This window comes from Aythya ferina (genome assembly GCF_964211825.1).
Source record: "Aythya ferina genome assembly, chromosome: Z".
Taxonomy (NCBI): domain Eukaryota; kingdom Metazoa; phylum Chordata; class Aves; order Anseriformes; family Anatidae; genus Aythya; species Aythya ferina.
In genome coordinates, this window is record NC_140299.1 from 52,109,194 (window position 1) to 52,123,095 (window position 13,902).

At 37.1% G+C, this 13,902-nt stretch overlaps 1 protein-coding gene across 1 annotated transcript in view; it reads right to left on the bottom strand.

Annotated features, from left to right (window-relative positions):
- SLC44A1 (solute carrier family 44 member 1) overlaps positions 1-13,902 on the bottom strand; it is a 67,420-nt gene that overhangs the window by 16,744 nt on the left and 36,774 nt on the right. Inside the window, exons 5-10 of the mRNA XM_084505147.1 lie at positions 12,447-12,540; positions 7,976-8,145; positions 6,116-6,205; positions 3,991-4,118; positions 2,903-3,089; positions 1,103-1,268 (exon numbers count right to left, since the gene is read on the bottom strand). Of these exons, the coding sequence (XP_084361273.1) occupies positions 1,103-1,268; positions 2,903-3,089; positions 3,991-4,118; positions 6,116-6,205; positions 7,976-8,145; positions 12,447-12,540 (835 nt within the window). The remainder of the gene's footprint in view (positions 1-1,102; positions 1,269-2,902; positions 3,090-3,990; positions 4,119-6,115; positions 6,206-7,975; positions 8,146-12,446; positions 12,541-13,902) is intronic.

The following is a 13,902-nucleotide window of genomic DNA, read 5'->3' on the forward strand; positions in this document are numbered from 1 at the left end:
CAGAGCTTCTCGTCAACCACCACCCCCAGGTCCTTCTCCTCTGGGCTGCTCCCAATCCATTCTCGGCCCAAGCTCTCTTTATCCTTGGCATTGCCCCAGCTCGGATGCAGGACCTCGCACTTAGCTTTGTGGAACCCCATGATGTTCACATAGGCCCACCTCTCATGCCTGCTGAGGTCCTTCTGGATGGCATGCCTTCCCTACAGCGTCATCCCTTCCCACACAGCTCGGTGGCATTGGCAAACTTGTTGAGGGTATGTTCAGTTTTTTATTTTTTATTTTAATAGGTCCTAAATAGCTAAAGCAAGTACTTTAATTTTCACTTATTTAAAGCAAATTTTGAGCAGTCTTAATTTCAGATAAGTCTGCAAATGCTAGAGACAAAAGCTTAAAGCAGGGACTTATTTATTTGGACAAGTCTGTGATTCTGAAATCAGTCTCTTATCTCTGTAAAGCTAAACTCTTGTGCCTGAAATTTGTTAAAAGCATTGTTCAAGTAACTGTATTGCCTTCCTGAACAGCTAGCAGATACATGCACAATAGCCAAGGTAAAGTATGCTCTCATACACAACAGTGACACAAATATGTAATATGGAGTTTTAATGCACACATACTTTGTATTATTTTTGTACTTGTACATGATTTTGTGAGAATCCATATATAGTGATGAATCTAATAAAACCTTGAGTAATCTTGTACAAGAATTAATAATGGTTATTAATTTAAAGCACATTTTTAAAAATAACAATAATAATTTGCTGTCAGTTATTTTTTGACCTGTGCTGACTTCATCAGCATTGATTATTAACATTAAATTTGGTCTTCCAGGTGCATTCTGTTTTGTCAACAACTGTTCCTGTTATTACAACACGCACAGGTTACATGGCAAACAGGACTTCGAGTCTTAAATACCAAGAATGCCATCCATAACCAGCAAAGCAGGTTATTTTAGGACTTCACATGATTTAAGAAGAGTTAATACAACCCAATTACTCTTCAGCTTTCAGGCAGAAAGAAAGTATTCTTCCTTTAAACTCTAACCCTTGTTATTTCTGCTAGTTCCATTTCTAGGTTGTTCACAATAAAGCTACGTTATTCTTACCTTGTGAAATAGTATGTCACAACAGCTCCAGCTACTGTCATCTGCTGACAGGCTAAGATAAACTCACTGATCCAGATCAGTCCCACTACATGGTACCACCACATATATTTCAGAGGGCCTACCATCCGAAATTCAACAAATCCTTCTTCATTTGGGACAGGATTACCTAGAAATTAATGAGGTCAGAAAAGGACTACAATGATTACACCAGCTGTGAAAGAAGAAAGTATATGGTGTTAGCAGTTCATAACCATTTAAAGAACAGCTCTAGCTTCTACTAATTATCAAGCTTGGGAAGATGGTTCATAAGAAAAACACACCTACTGAGACAATGAGTATAATGGCATTTAAAAAAAAAAAAAAAAGCAGTCAAGAATTCTGATCATATTCAGTACTGCGCAGCACTTTTTAGATTTTAGCCACATGGTGAAAATTTCCAAGACTAACCACCACTACAAAGTAACAAGAACCCCTATAATTAAACATTATAAAAGGAATTTTGCTTTAGTTGTTTTTGATTTGTCTGTTGCTGTCTTGAATCTGAATAGCGTGATATACGATGATTTAGAGTACATGTCAAAACTATCCTAGGCAATGCCCTATTTCACCATACTAGCCCACACTACGAACATTTATTGTAAGCAACTGTTATGTAAACTGCTGATGAGAATGCAGAAAAATGCTGAGTAGTATCACGTGTATAAGATATTTACCTTGAAAACCAGTGTTTTGAGCTCTCATTGTCAATACCTCCTCTACATTTTTAGCTGTGCTATCACGTGTATATAAAAAAATATTTTTTCCTGTAAATAAATTGAACTATTGAAATAATCTAAATTTTAGAGAACAAGCTCTTCAAAAAATGTAGGGTTTTTTTGTACACAAATAATGTGCACTTGTCAATTCCCCTGGTTTGGACTGAAAAGCTCTGGCTTTACTTGCACAAAGATTTTGTTCAACTGACATCAGTGAATAAACTGAGCGCATATGAAGCTAAAAGGATACACTAGTCTTTGCAGAATCAAAGTCTATCAAAGAATTCTGTCAGTTAGACATAAGTATCAGCCTAAATTCTCCTACAGATTTAATCTCTTTGCAGAGTGAAGCATGGGACTGGGACTTTGGAGGCAAACATTTTCTGTAACTTGCCATTCATTAGGGACACAGAACATCATGTGATGAAAACTTAAAATTTCAACAGTAATTAGAACAAGATTCTACTACCTCTGTCCCTTCCTAAAATTTCAGAGCATGAAATCCAAAATATTTAATTTGTATTATGTGGAAATAGCTGTGTGACCAGAAACACTGCTGCATTTGGATTAGCAGTAATTTTCAAAATTCTAAGGTTCTAGTGATGAATGATGGTTTCTATTGTGCACAACTTGCTGCAAAATAACACACAGATCTCCCATTTTAAAAAGCAGTTGTTATGTTTCTCTGTTGAAGTAACTAAGATTTGGACCTGTAAGAATAATTCTAGAAGCTCCTGTCAGACACAGAACACAAGCAAAGCTCTCATTTATGATCTTCATAAAAGGAAGAAATTCAGAGTACACTTGCTGCTCTCTGACTATGTCATATGAAGAGCACAAAAATCAAAGAACATTTCACTAATAATAATCTAGAAAATACTAGACACCTAGGTTATGAAGAACAGAAACTGCTTTCAGTGTATCTATGTTTTGGGAGATGGAACATACATGCAATGGCCCTTTCATTACTACCTGTTTGTGTGTGTGAAAACAGGCTAAAATACGGTACAGTACCGTATTTAAATTAAGCCTGTGAGCTGCTTACCTGTAGTACCAAGGAAAAGCAGGACTGTGATCCAGTATGTCCAGAAGAGGATAAGCACAAAGAATGTCCAAAATGGCTGGAAGACTAGCAGTGGCAAGTGAATGAAGACCTTGCCGGCCACATGGAACAAGGCAATGGTGAGAGCTACTCGTTTGCGCATAATTAGCATTATCAAGAACAATATAACCTAGAGGGAGAAGTTTCCAAATTGCATATTAGAGAATTAAAAAACAAGCAAGCTATTATTTTGCACAGCCAGGATAATCAAACTCAGAAAACTAACACATTCTCTACTTTAAGATCACAAGATCAAAATGTAAACATCTAACAGCTTATTTTAGTGAGAAAGTATTTTCCAAATTATACTTTTGGGGAAATGTAATCTCAGACTTATTTACTTGGGATCGTTATCAGCCTCAGACTTATGAGGGTAGGCCAGATTCCATCCTTAATTATGCTGTACAAACCACCAAAGTCAGCAGACTGCAAAATTTAGCAAACAATGCGATTTAATGCTTCTTTCTAGACATTGCGTGTTGTACTTGCCATGGAAATTAGTCCAACATTGACAATTTTTAGTTACAGGGTCATTGTCTCTGAAACAAACAGCTAGGCTGAAAGAACATACGATAGTTCAGTAGTCGTTAGCATTTCAGTTCACAACAACCCATGTGTAAATGGAAGAAGTTTGGGAACAACTCATTTCAGAAGTGTGAAGAGTCTAAGGACTTTTAAATAAACCGAAATGACAGAGTACTTCTGAACTTGGGATCTAACAAAAATGAGTGAAATTGGGAGTTCCATATTCCAGCTATTTAATGGAGGTCCATGCAGAGGTTTTAGAGTACAGGAGAGGATAAAAAGTGCAGGGTCAGGAACTCTCTCCTGACACATGGACAGATATTACAGAGCAATTCTAGGAAGGTAACAATATACGTTTATATATCACCAACAGAACTTGTAATGGAAATAAACTCTTTAAAACTTGTGTAATATAAACCTTCCACCTGAATTAAAAAAAAAAAAAAAAAAGAGAGACAAACAGAAATGTGGAACAAGAAAATTATATGGTCATTAGCAAAACATACCGTGAAGACTGTAGCTGAAATGGCATAGATCAGGAGAGCCTGAAGATTTTCTTTGGCTATTTGACTCTCAACAGCACTGGCAGATATTCGTTGCTTAGCATAGAGCCACCACAGGACTCCTGTACCACCTATGTTTTAGAGGGGAAAAAAAAAAAAAAGACAAATGAAAGATGTTTCTTCTTCCTGACACAATCATACTGCCTAGTACCTAAAGACCTAAAGTCTTCAGTTTCTTAAGTCCAGTCTGGAGTAGAAGACTCAAGGGAACTGACAGACAACTCAACAGGAACTTCAAAGGATGGAAAAGTGCTCGAATCTCCTCTGTTGACCTCTTCTCAATTGGATACACTCTTTCCACAATCTCACCCCAATAAGCCCACTTAAAAGACCTGCAGCTCTTTGTGGTTTAGGATTAAGTGTGCGAGAAGACTAGTTCATGCGGAGCCCTAGTAGTGAAGATTGCCCACTAGACGGGTAACAGAGAAACAAAAAGAAGAAGAACAGAAAGAAAGAGTGATAAAGAGAAAAATCAAGAGAGAAATTATATTGTAGGATGTACGTGAAAATTTAGGAGAGGGAAATTAGATATATATATACAGGAAACCAGCCCCTCAGGGACTTAACTTCTTGTCTGAACACACTTTTTTCTCTTTTGCGTATCCTTCTCTGTTCTTTTGCTCTTTGTGAATCACTTGCAGAAGCTTATTTAGAGACCACAAGCCTTTGCTGAAGGTATTCCATTCAGGTCTTAAATGGAGGATGTTCTTTTGGCATCTCTTAAACAAACAGTGAACACAGAATAAGCAGTATATTTCAGAGATGACACGTTCTTATTCAGTTTTTGTAATGAATGTAATATTTTTTTTAGAACATAGTAAAAGATGGCAATAAGTCATTCAATTCCTTCATTCAGCATGGTTGCTCAGTCTCTAAAGCAAATTTAAATGAAAACATCTGTTTTTTCCTTTTTCTGTGGTCACAGATCCCAGGAGCAGTAAAAAGAAAAACAAAGTGATGGCCTGCATTTTTTTTCAATTCACTGCAGTTATGAATTGCAATAATTACATTGCAGTACTTCCTAATTTAATTATTTTATTCTTGTTCCTTCTGTACATTCATCTGCCCCTGCTACCAAACCCTTGCCATGTAAACCCAGAACAGCTTGTTTGTATAATTTGACATAGTGCTTAAAATAAACTATTCATGCTTCCAGAATCAAGGTGTAGTGTATGAAGTTATGATGCTTTGTCTTCCTGTTTTTGCATGGGGAGAGGAGGTTGCTGTATTTTTCATAGTCACAAATCGGTGATAGGACACTTGCCTAACAAGTAACCAGTCAGAAGCCAAAACTGTTGATGCTGTTTCTAACTTCTGATCATTTTGAAATGATACTTTGAATTACTTCCAATTACTTGTGGCTTTGTTACTGAGTATCAAGAATAGAGTAATAGATTTATAAATGTGAAGTTAATGTGATAAAGTAATGATGCCTTCATGAGAACTAAATCATTTTGAATAAAACAATCTTTGGTTACGCCCAAGATGTTATGGCTGGTTGCACTTCAAACATGACCTAGGTCACACAGGACTTCCTGGGCCATATGGAAGTGTGAGGATTTGATTAGAAGTGACAGACAAGCATCCTCTCCTCAAAACAGATTTTAGATATGCCTACAGAGTCTAAGATGACTGAAAGGGCTGGTGAAGATGCCGGGTTTACATGGACACATCTATGTCCTAAGGCCACATAACCAATAGCTGTCCTTTGATTCCTGCATGCTTCAGTACACCCCATGGGTTGGTGAGCCATCAACACATCCAGACCAGCTTCTTTGCTGACATGCTTGGAGGTAGGTTAAGAAGTAGACAATGGTTAGGGCTACATGAGCTGTATGGACTGACAGGAAGCTTGCCAGCCAAGGAGAAAGTGCAGCAAATCCCTATGGAGCAGCATGCTATCTGGGAGAGGACTGCAATTAGAAACACCTATCTTGCAAGGGGCTCAAAGGAAAGCAGAAAAAACAGGTACGGTCCCAAGATCTGTATAGGATTTAGCTAACCTGTGGACATGGAGAATAAATAAGAGAACTGGACACTCAAAAACTAGGAGATGAACATGACTTACCAAGTGATCCCAGAATGACAATAATTGTTAAAATCCAGACAAGTACTCTTGAAATGTACCTGATTATAACCATCAAAATCATGGACAACACTGGAAAAAAAAAAAAAAGGAAAAAAAAAGACAAATGAAATAAGCAGAGCAATTATTTCAAGTAGGAATAGCCTTTCCAATTCTCCCACTGCACTACATAACTGTCTTCCAACAGAGTTTTTAGACAGAGATTTATTTTCTGTGGCTTACAAACTCACTGCACAGATAGTTAAGGAAATTAGGCACATCTACATCTGCTTTGGTGCTGCTGATTAAAACAAAGAAAGCATAAGTACATTTACATGGTACATTACATACAAGACATAATGTGTACATACAGACAGAGATGTATTTAGACAATGACAAAACAGACAGCAAGACATGATAGTACTCTGAGGCTACTAACATGAGCACACCTCTTGAGGAACAGAGCTTTGTGCTTTATTTTCAGCATTCAAAATTAGGCTCTGTTCAATAGTTCCACTGCCATTCAGGAACTACATGTTAATAAGACCTCTTCAGTGTCAGCCAACTACAATTTAGGGAATGTTTTATATAAGTGCATGCACATATTTTTGCACATACTTATTTGCGTACAGTAGTTAACACTTCCACATGAAAGCTGCTTGAACCAGGCTTTGTGAGTCACACAATCTACCCTATTGTTTAATAATAAATATATTCTATTTAACTATGAAGGTATTAAAAAAGTAAGAATTATATATTTTTCTTAAGTTAAAATTAAATATACATAAAACCCTCTATTAACTTCTGACTCTAACCCAACAGTAGCACTGCTAATTCAGCCACTAGGTTTCAGCTTTTGAATAGTCATTTTACCATTACTATCAGACTAATACAGCTGTCAGGGTAGAAGATTAGCACAATAAACAGCTCTCTAGTTACAGTTGAAAAGATACTCAATGGTCTTACTATTTTTTAAGTGGTAACTAGTATCCTCCTTTTTTTCTTTTTTACATGGCCAGTATCTGGAGCTTTCCATTTAATATTTACTACACTAGGTATACCTAGTATATTAAGTGTAAAGATTTTATATTTAGTAGGACTAAAATATACTCATTGGGAAAGTAATTTACATGGGTGAATAGCATTTCACCTTAATTTACAACACTTCATTACAGTACTTCTGTCTGGTGAAATGTGTCACGCCATAGACTAGAAATGAGCATTTTGCTACTGCAAAATCCATTCAGCACCTCTGTACAGCTGGGAATTTCCAGCTCAATAATGCTGACATTTTCAAAAGGCATGAAGTGTTCTGTTTGTTTGTTTTTAAACTTTGGGGGAAGGGGAGGGGAAGGAGGAAGTAACATACAATACAACAAATAGGCACCTAACTTTCACGTTTTCCTTCTAAATATCCCAGTAAGCCTGCACAATTAAGTGAAACAAACTAAAAAATCTACATTTTGGAGAAGTACATTATTGTGCACTTCTCACCCTGTCCTTTTTTTATTGGAAAAGGGACTTCAGTTGGCAAAAGATTAATATTATAAAAAGAAAAGGTGAATATTGCAATAAAAAGGAGGAGCATGGGGATGCTTTGTTAACTATGTCAAAACTCTTGTTGACTAATCAACTGCCCCAAGTGTTCTGTCCCTCACCGTGGGAGAGGAGAAAAAACAGGAATGCACATGTATATTGCTTCTGAAGAAGTTAACCAGCTGTCAAAAAATACGTATCATTCTGAACCATTTTTAAGGGCTTTTTGCTATAATACATGGCGGTATTTTTTTTTCTCATATTGTGGTTAGAGAGTGTTAACAATCTCCTATTGCAGTAATAGCTAGTAATGAGAAAAACAATTACCTAGTGATAACAAGCAAAGTCCCATTATAATCTCTTTGCTGGTCATAACTCCACTAATCAGCCTGTGTAAGACACTACTGTCACTGACAAAGGTGATCAGGGCCTCTGCAAACTTGGCATAGCAGGAAATGTTCACAGGAGCACAGCGATGGAAGAATGGAATAGGTGCACTGGTGACACAAGAAAAAAAAAATCAGAAAAAAAAATTACTCCTACTTAATATAAATGCCACATCAACACACAAATGAAAGGTGAATAGATGCAACCACTCCACCCTCATAACATCATAACCAGAAACCATGTGTTGAATGCACAAGTGCTGCTGGAATGAGGATGATCATAATGGGAAGTGATGTTCTTACAAGTAACCCTGTGAGGCTGCAGTGCACATTCCAATAGCATATTACCCTCCCACCCTTAAACAGCAAGGTTCAGAAAATACATGTTCCTAGTTCCAGTTAAACATCTCACATTCAAGTGTCACATGGTGAACCAGCAGCTGAAACAATGCCTTTCACTCGTGTTAGAACACAGTACTGGCCCATATTTGCAGCAAAGAAATCCCAGACTGACAATATTCTTCTTGCAAGGATACGTTTTACACTAAAAGACATCAGCACTTACAACTGTTGTCAAGCAAAACCAGTATGTTTATTCTTAGTCTTCCCCCACACTAGGCTTGTTTTTCTGTTGAAGATTACAATCACAGTGATTATCTTCATTACCTTTGTTAAAATAATGCACCACATCCTTTGCAAAACACACAAAGATGCCTTTATGGTTTCCTTATTTCTGCTTTGGAAGCATCCTGCCTGAAAATACTGATGTTATGCATTAAACTTCCCAAATGCTCAGCACAACATGCTATCAAGTCCATCACAGGAAGATAAAAGAGAGCAAAAAACTTCACTTTAAAAGTGTGTAATTTTGTTTTCCAAGTATTTCCCAATAAGTAGCTGCCTTCCTGACTCATAAAATATGTCAGATCTCAAAGTGGCCTATTACATCTTTTGATCCTTCTCCTCAACTCCAGTTCAGATGTATATTCCATGAATTACATGTTCCTTCCTGTAATTGGATCCAACGAAAGAAATGTCTTTTGTATCAAGTCAGTCTTTTATTTTAACCTTTACGTTTATTTCATCCTCCCCAATCTTCCTTACTTAAAAGATTTCAGTGGACTGCAGAAGCAATGCACATAATCTTTTGCAGTTTTCCCATTTTAGCAATGACCCACAAACCAGTAATTTCCTGTACTCTATAACAATTTGCTAATCCCAAGCCTTTCCAAAATTCTAACCTCCATCTTAAACACATAGTGAGTAAAACAACTGCCTCAGCCACATCCTATTCTTTTTTTTTTTTTTTTTTTGGGGGTGGGGGGGATTTGACAGGTGGGAGACAACATTCTGAAAACCAAGTGTGTGAAATTACGCTGCATATAATTCAGGAGAAATTATGATCACCTGCCATACCTAGATAACTAATAGATCCTAGGCTTTTGTTTGAAGTGACTGACAATTGTAAATTATATGGTTTTAAACTCACTGTGCTAGGTAGATAAACACATTTGCAGGTGGTCATATTGATGCTCTACTTTTGATTAACGATGAAGACAGCAGTTAAGCACAGCAAAGTAATACTGTATTATTCACAACTGTTTAGAAAAAAAGAAAAATTAAACCAATATTATGGCTGCTGTATTTAAAAGGGAGCCTATGTATCCTCTCAGCCTTTTACAACGTTGCCTATTTTAGAATACACAGAGTACTACTCTTCATCATACACAGCAATGTTGGGAAATACTGAAATATGAGTTTCATTTAACTGTTAACTGATCCAACTTTTCAGAAAGAATGGAATATTTAAAAGTTGCCAATACCAGTAACAACACCCAAATTTTGAACTCGGTGTAGGGAAAGGACTGTAATTTCTGCATCTGATTAAGAAAATACCAGTTCTGAAGAGTAAAATGAAGAGGATTAAAATCTTGTTCCAAAGTACACCCTAACAGAGGAAAAAATGTTCTGGTGTACCACTTTGTATTAATTAATATCTCTCATGCTATAGTAGTTTCACTACACATTTTAAGTTACCTATTTTCATGTGCAATATTTATTTTCTAACATTATTGCAATTAATAAGAAATGAGGTTAGTGGTTCCTACAAGCCTTCTTGAATAAATTGGACTCCTGAGAATCCACCTTTTGAGATATGTTGCTATTTCAGTGGTTTTGACTCAACAAGTAGGGAAGATACTTGTTTAATTAAAAATGCTGTAATAGATCTATTTCCTATGTCCTGTACTGTCTTATATGGCCTCTTGATCATTACTTGGTAGATGGCATACTTGAATGGAATTGCAAGTTTCTGAGAATAAGGGTATGCTGGTTAATCATGAACAAGAGCAAGTGAAGTTCAAGCCAGCAGACGAAGTTAAGAGACCCACCTAATTGTTCAAATATTAGACCTCAGAAAATAACTGTTTTGTCTCTCAGCCACACCCAGGCATACACAAAAACCTGTGTGTAGTGAACCTGGCTGGAATGCCACTGTTAATCTGATTTTTTTTTAATTTTTTTTATAACCTCTACAGAACAGACTGCTGCAGAGCTGGCTGAGAGATAAATGCTGCAGGGAAAAGCTGTTTAGGTTTTCCTCTGGAGTTCTCTATTCCAAAACTAAAAAGTGAGGTTATGATCTACTTAGACTGAGAGATCGTAGCCAGTTACTGGAAGAAATGTGAATCACTGGTCACATTGCTGGACTGCACTGATAAGTCTAAGTTGTACACAGTGCCTCGAAGCTTCTGGATCAGAGTCCCTTGAGACCAGAAGACTCATCTGGGTGTGAAGAAGCCATGTCATCAAGTATCAAGGGATGGGCCTAACAGATTGAGCTACCTCCATTCCATTGACCTTATGGTTCGTGCTTCTGACAGATCAAATCTGAGAAAAGGAGGGCTAGGTAAGTTCTGCCTGATTGCTTCAGCCTGAAGGGTGCTGCTAGTTTTTCATTAGTCTCCTTCCACAGGATTCCATTTCCCCTCCTAATTACACCAATTTTCTCCAATAATTTAACCATAAAAATCTGAAAACCAGAGTGGTTTGCAGATACAGTATAGGCCTTTTCTGCCTTTGGGCATCAAGTTCAGACTTTTCAATCTCAGAAAATATTCAAACGTGTTGTACATTTTATTCATGACAAACAACAAAAGGGAAATATGCCAGTGGCACAATAGCTTTTCAGAAATAACTCTAGGTATTTTTTGCAAGGAATTTACATAGCATCATTAGAGTTCTGACATGCTGTTCTATCTGCCTGTTTTCTTATTAAGTTATATTAATTCATACTGAATGATGTGGGAACACACAGTGAGAAAAGTCAATATAATTCTAGCAAAAATTAAGAATGACGAGCCTTTTCAGTATGCAAGCTGGCACTGAAATTTTCATTTGTTTTTGTATTACAGCTATACCAGCTGGTTAGCTGCATGGAATATTGATTTGCTGTGGGGAAAAGTAAAAAAAAAAAAAGTTTATATTCCAGCTGCTATTTATTGCCAATACAATATTAAAGAAATTTTATTTGCTGGATAGCTTACCACGTAGACAATAGCTACTTAAAATCAGAGTTTCTAGAACTGACATTTATTGAACTGTAACAGAAGATTATCCATAGGGCAAGAATAACAAATTACAAACCTCTACTGCGTATGTTTGACAAGCTAAAATTTGTGGAAACACAACTTGATTCTTCTTCAGTGAATAGAATTCTGACAGAAAGGTGTGTAAAACAGGAAACAGATCGTTTCTTTTTTTCAGAAATGTTTATCTCTACATTTTCAGTGGAGCCAACACAGCTTGCAGAGTTTCTGGAGCTACAATCCTTTCTCTCTACTTCACAAAAAGCAGTCCAGTATAGTATTTTGAACAATAAAACTCAAATCAATCTGTTTATAAAATATAGCCCTCTTTTTTCTTAGGCATCCCCATATTGGTCATTTGGGGACTGAAAGAATCAAAAATGAAGCAATTTGCTCAATCTGACTGGCTGAGGTTAAGGTGTTAGAAGTGAACACTGCAAGAGAACTATGTGTGATTATACCATTTTCCCTCTCAAAGATCCAATGGGCCTCAGAAATTGTATCTGAACTGCACTGCTGGAAGGCAGCTGGCTGTAGGGTGAAAGGCAGTAAAACAGCTGATACTCAGCGCAGTATCAGTTACATGAGACAGAAGAGAACTTGAAGATATTAGCTCAATAATCTTATTAATGCATGTGCGGATAGTTCAGGTTTTTCTTTACAAGTTGCATTCACAATGTGTTCTAAAAACATGTGACAATACTACAATAAAACATCCAACTGCAAGACAGAAGAAATCTATGCTGAGTATTTTCTACAGTATTTTCACAAACAAAACAAGTCTCTGCTCCCTTCATCCCCAATCAGACAAGATGTTAATATTACCTCTCTGGAACAGGGTATTTAGGACATAACTTGGCAGCCCTTGGATCTGTAGTGTATTCTGATGGCTGTAGTTCATAGCTACACAGAGTGGATCCTGTTGAGAGGGGAAAAAAAAAGATTGGTGGGAAAAAAAATCAAATATTATTCGCAAACAATATTAAAATTGATACAGGTCCTGGTTCTGTAGCGCTTCGTGTTATTACCACAATGTTATGCCACAGCTCCTCCAGTAATGCAACACTGAATCAAGCCCAGCACATACTTCAGTGTAAAAGAATTACGTTTTCCATCTAGCTTTGGGTCCTCCAGCATTTGTGTGTTCAAGTGGAAAAGGCTAATTCACCATCTATTGTAAAAGAGCAGGACACAACGCACTTTACAGTCTCCCTTCCCTGCTACTCCACCACACTTTCTCTTGTATTGTTTTCAGTGTATGAGTATTGCACGAGACAACATTCCTCATAGAAATAAAACTTTAAAGTGTTGTGGAGGGGATTTTTTTTTTGGTGTTTTTAAAATGGTACTGGCCTACAGGTTTGAGAGTAAGGACCAAATGAACCAAACTGCTGAGATCAGAAAGTTGGCTGGACACAATACCTGATTGCATCAGACGTCCAAAGCTCTGGAAATGAAGCTGCATGTATACACAAGTCAGTACAGCATTACAATGATCAAGTTGCCTACAACCAAACTTAACTGAACTCAAACTACCTCATGGAAGTACATCACCCAGACAGATCCCTCTTCATTTGTCAGTGATCAAGGCACTGGACATTTGAGTCAGTGCTTGAAGGAATACAGCAATTGCCATATCAGACTGGAGCAGTGGTCTCTCTGAAACTGGAGGGAGACATAAAGCCTACAATGGGATAAGCTTCCTATGCAAAGAGATTTTTTTTCCCCGAGTTTATTTGCTAGCAGCTTGCTTACTGCTCAGTGCAAGGGGCAACATTCCCTGCAGCCTTCAGCATTCTTTTTCCTACACAGTAAGTTAAGGACATCTTGACCTTCCCCAGAGATACTCAATTCTTTGTATTCTCAAAGTCTCCTCTCCAGAAATACTTGGTAGCAGAGAGTTCTACAAACTGGATCTAAGACAAGTGTCTTTACACAAATTAAACTGAGACTTCTGAGAAACAGTCTTATCTTGGCCTGTGTGACAGCAGACAGGAGTATTACTTGGAGAAATTGGAAGTATTTGTAGAAATTGTAGATTTTTATTTGTATAGATCTTGTTTACTATTGCCATATTGCTGTCCCTGTGAACAGACATCTGTTTACAGACTGCAAGAGAAGACAGAGCACTGGAACGCTAGTGAAGTATCACTTCTATGAATTAGTATTTTGGGAGCGGTCCAAAACATCAAGTACATCACTGAAGAAAATTAGATTTCTTGCAAAGTGAAGGTAAACATATGAATTCTGTTTTCTGCTATTCTGCTATTACACGGAAAAC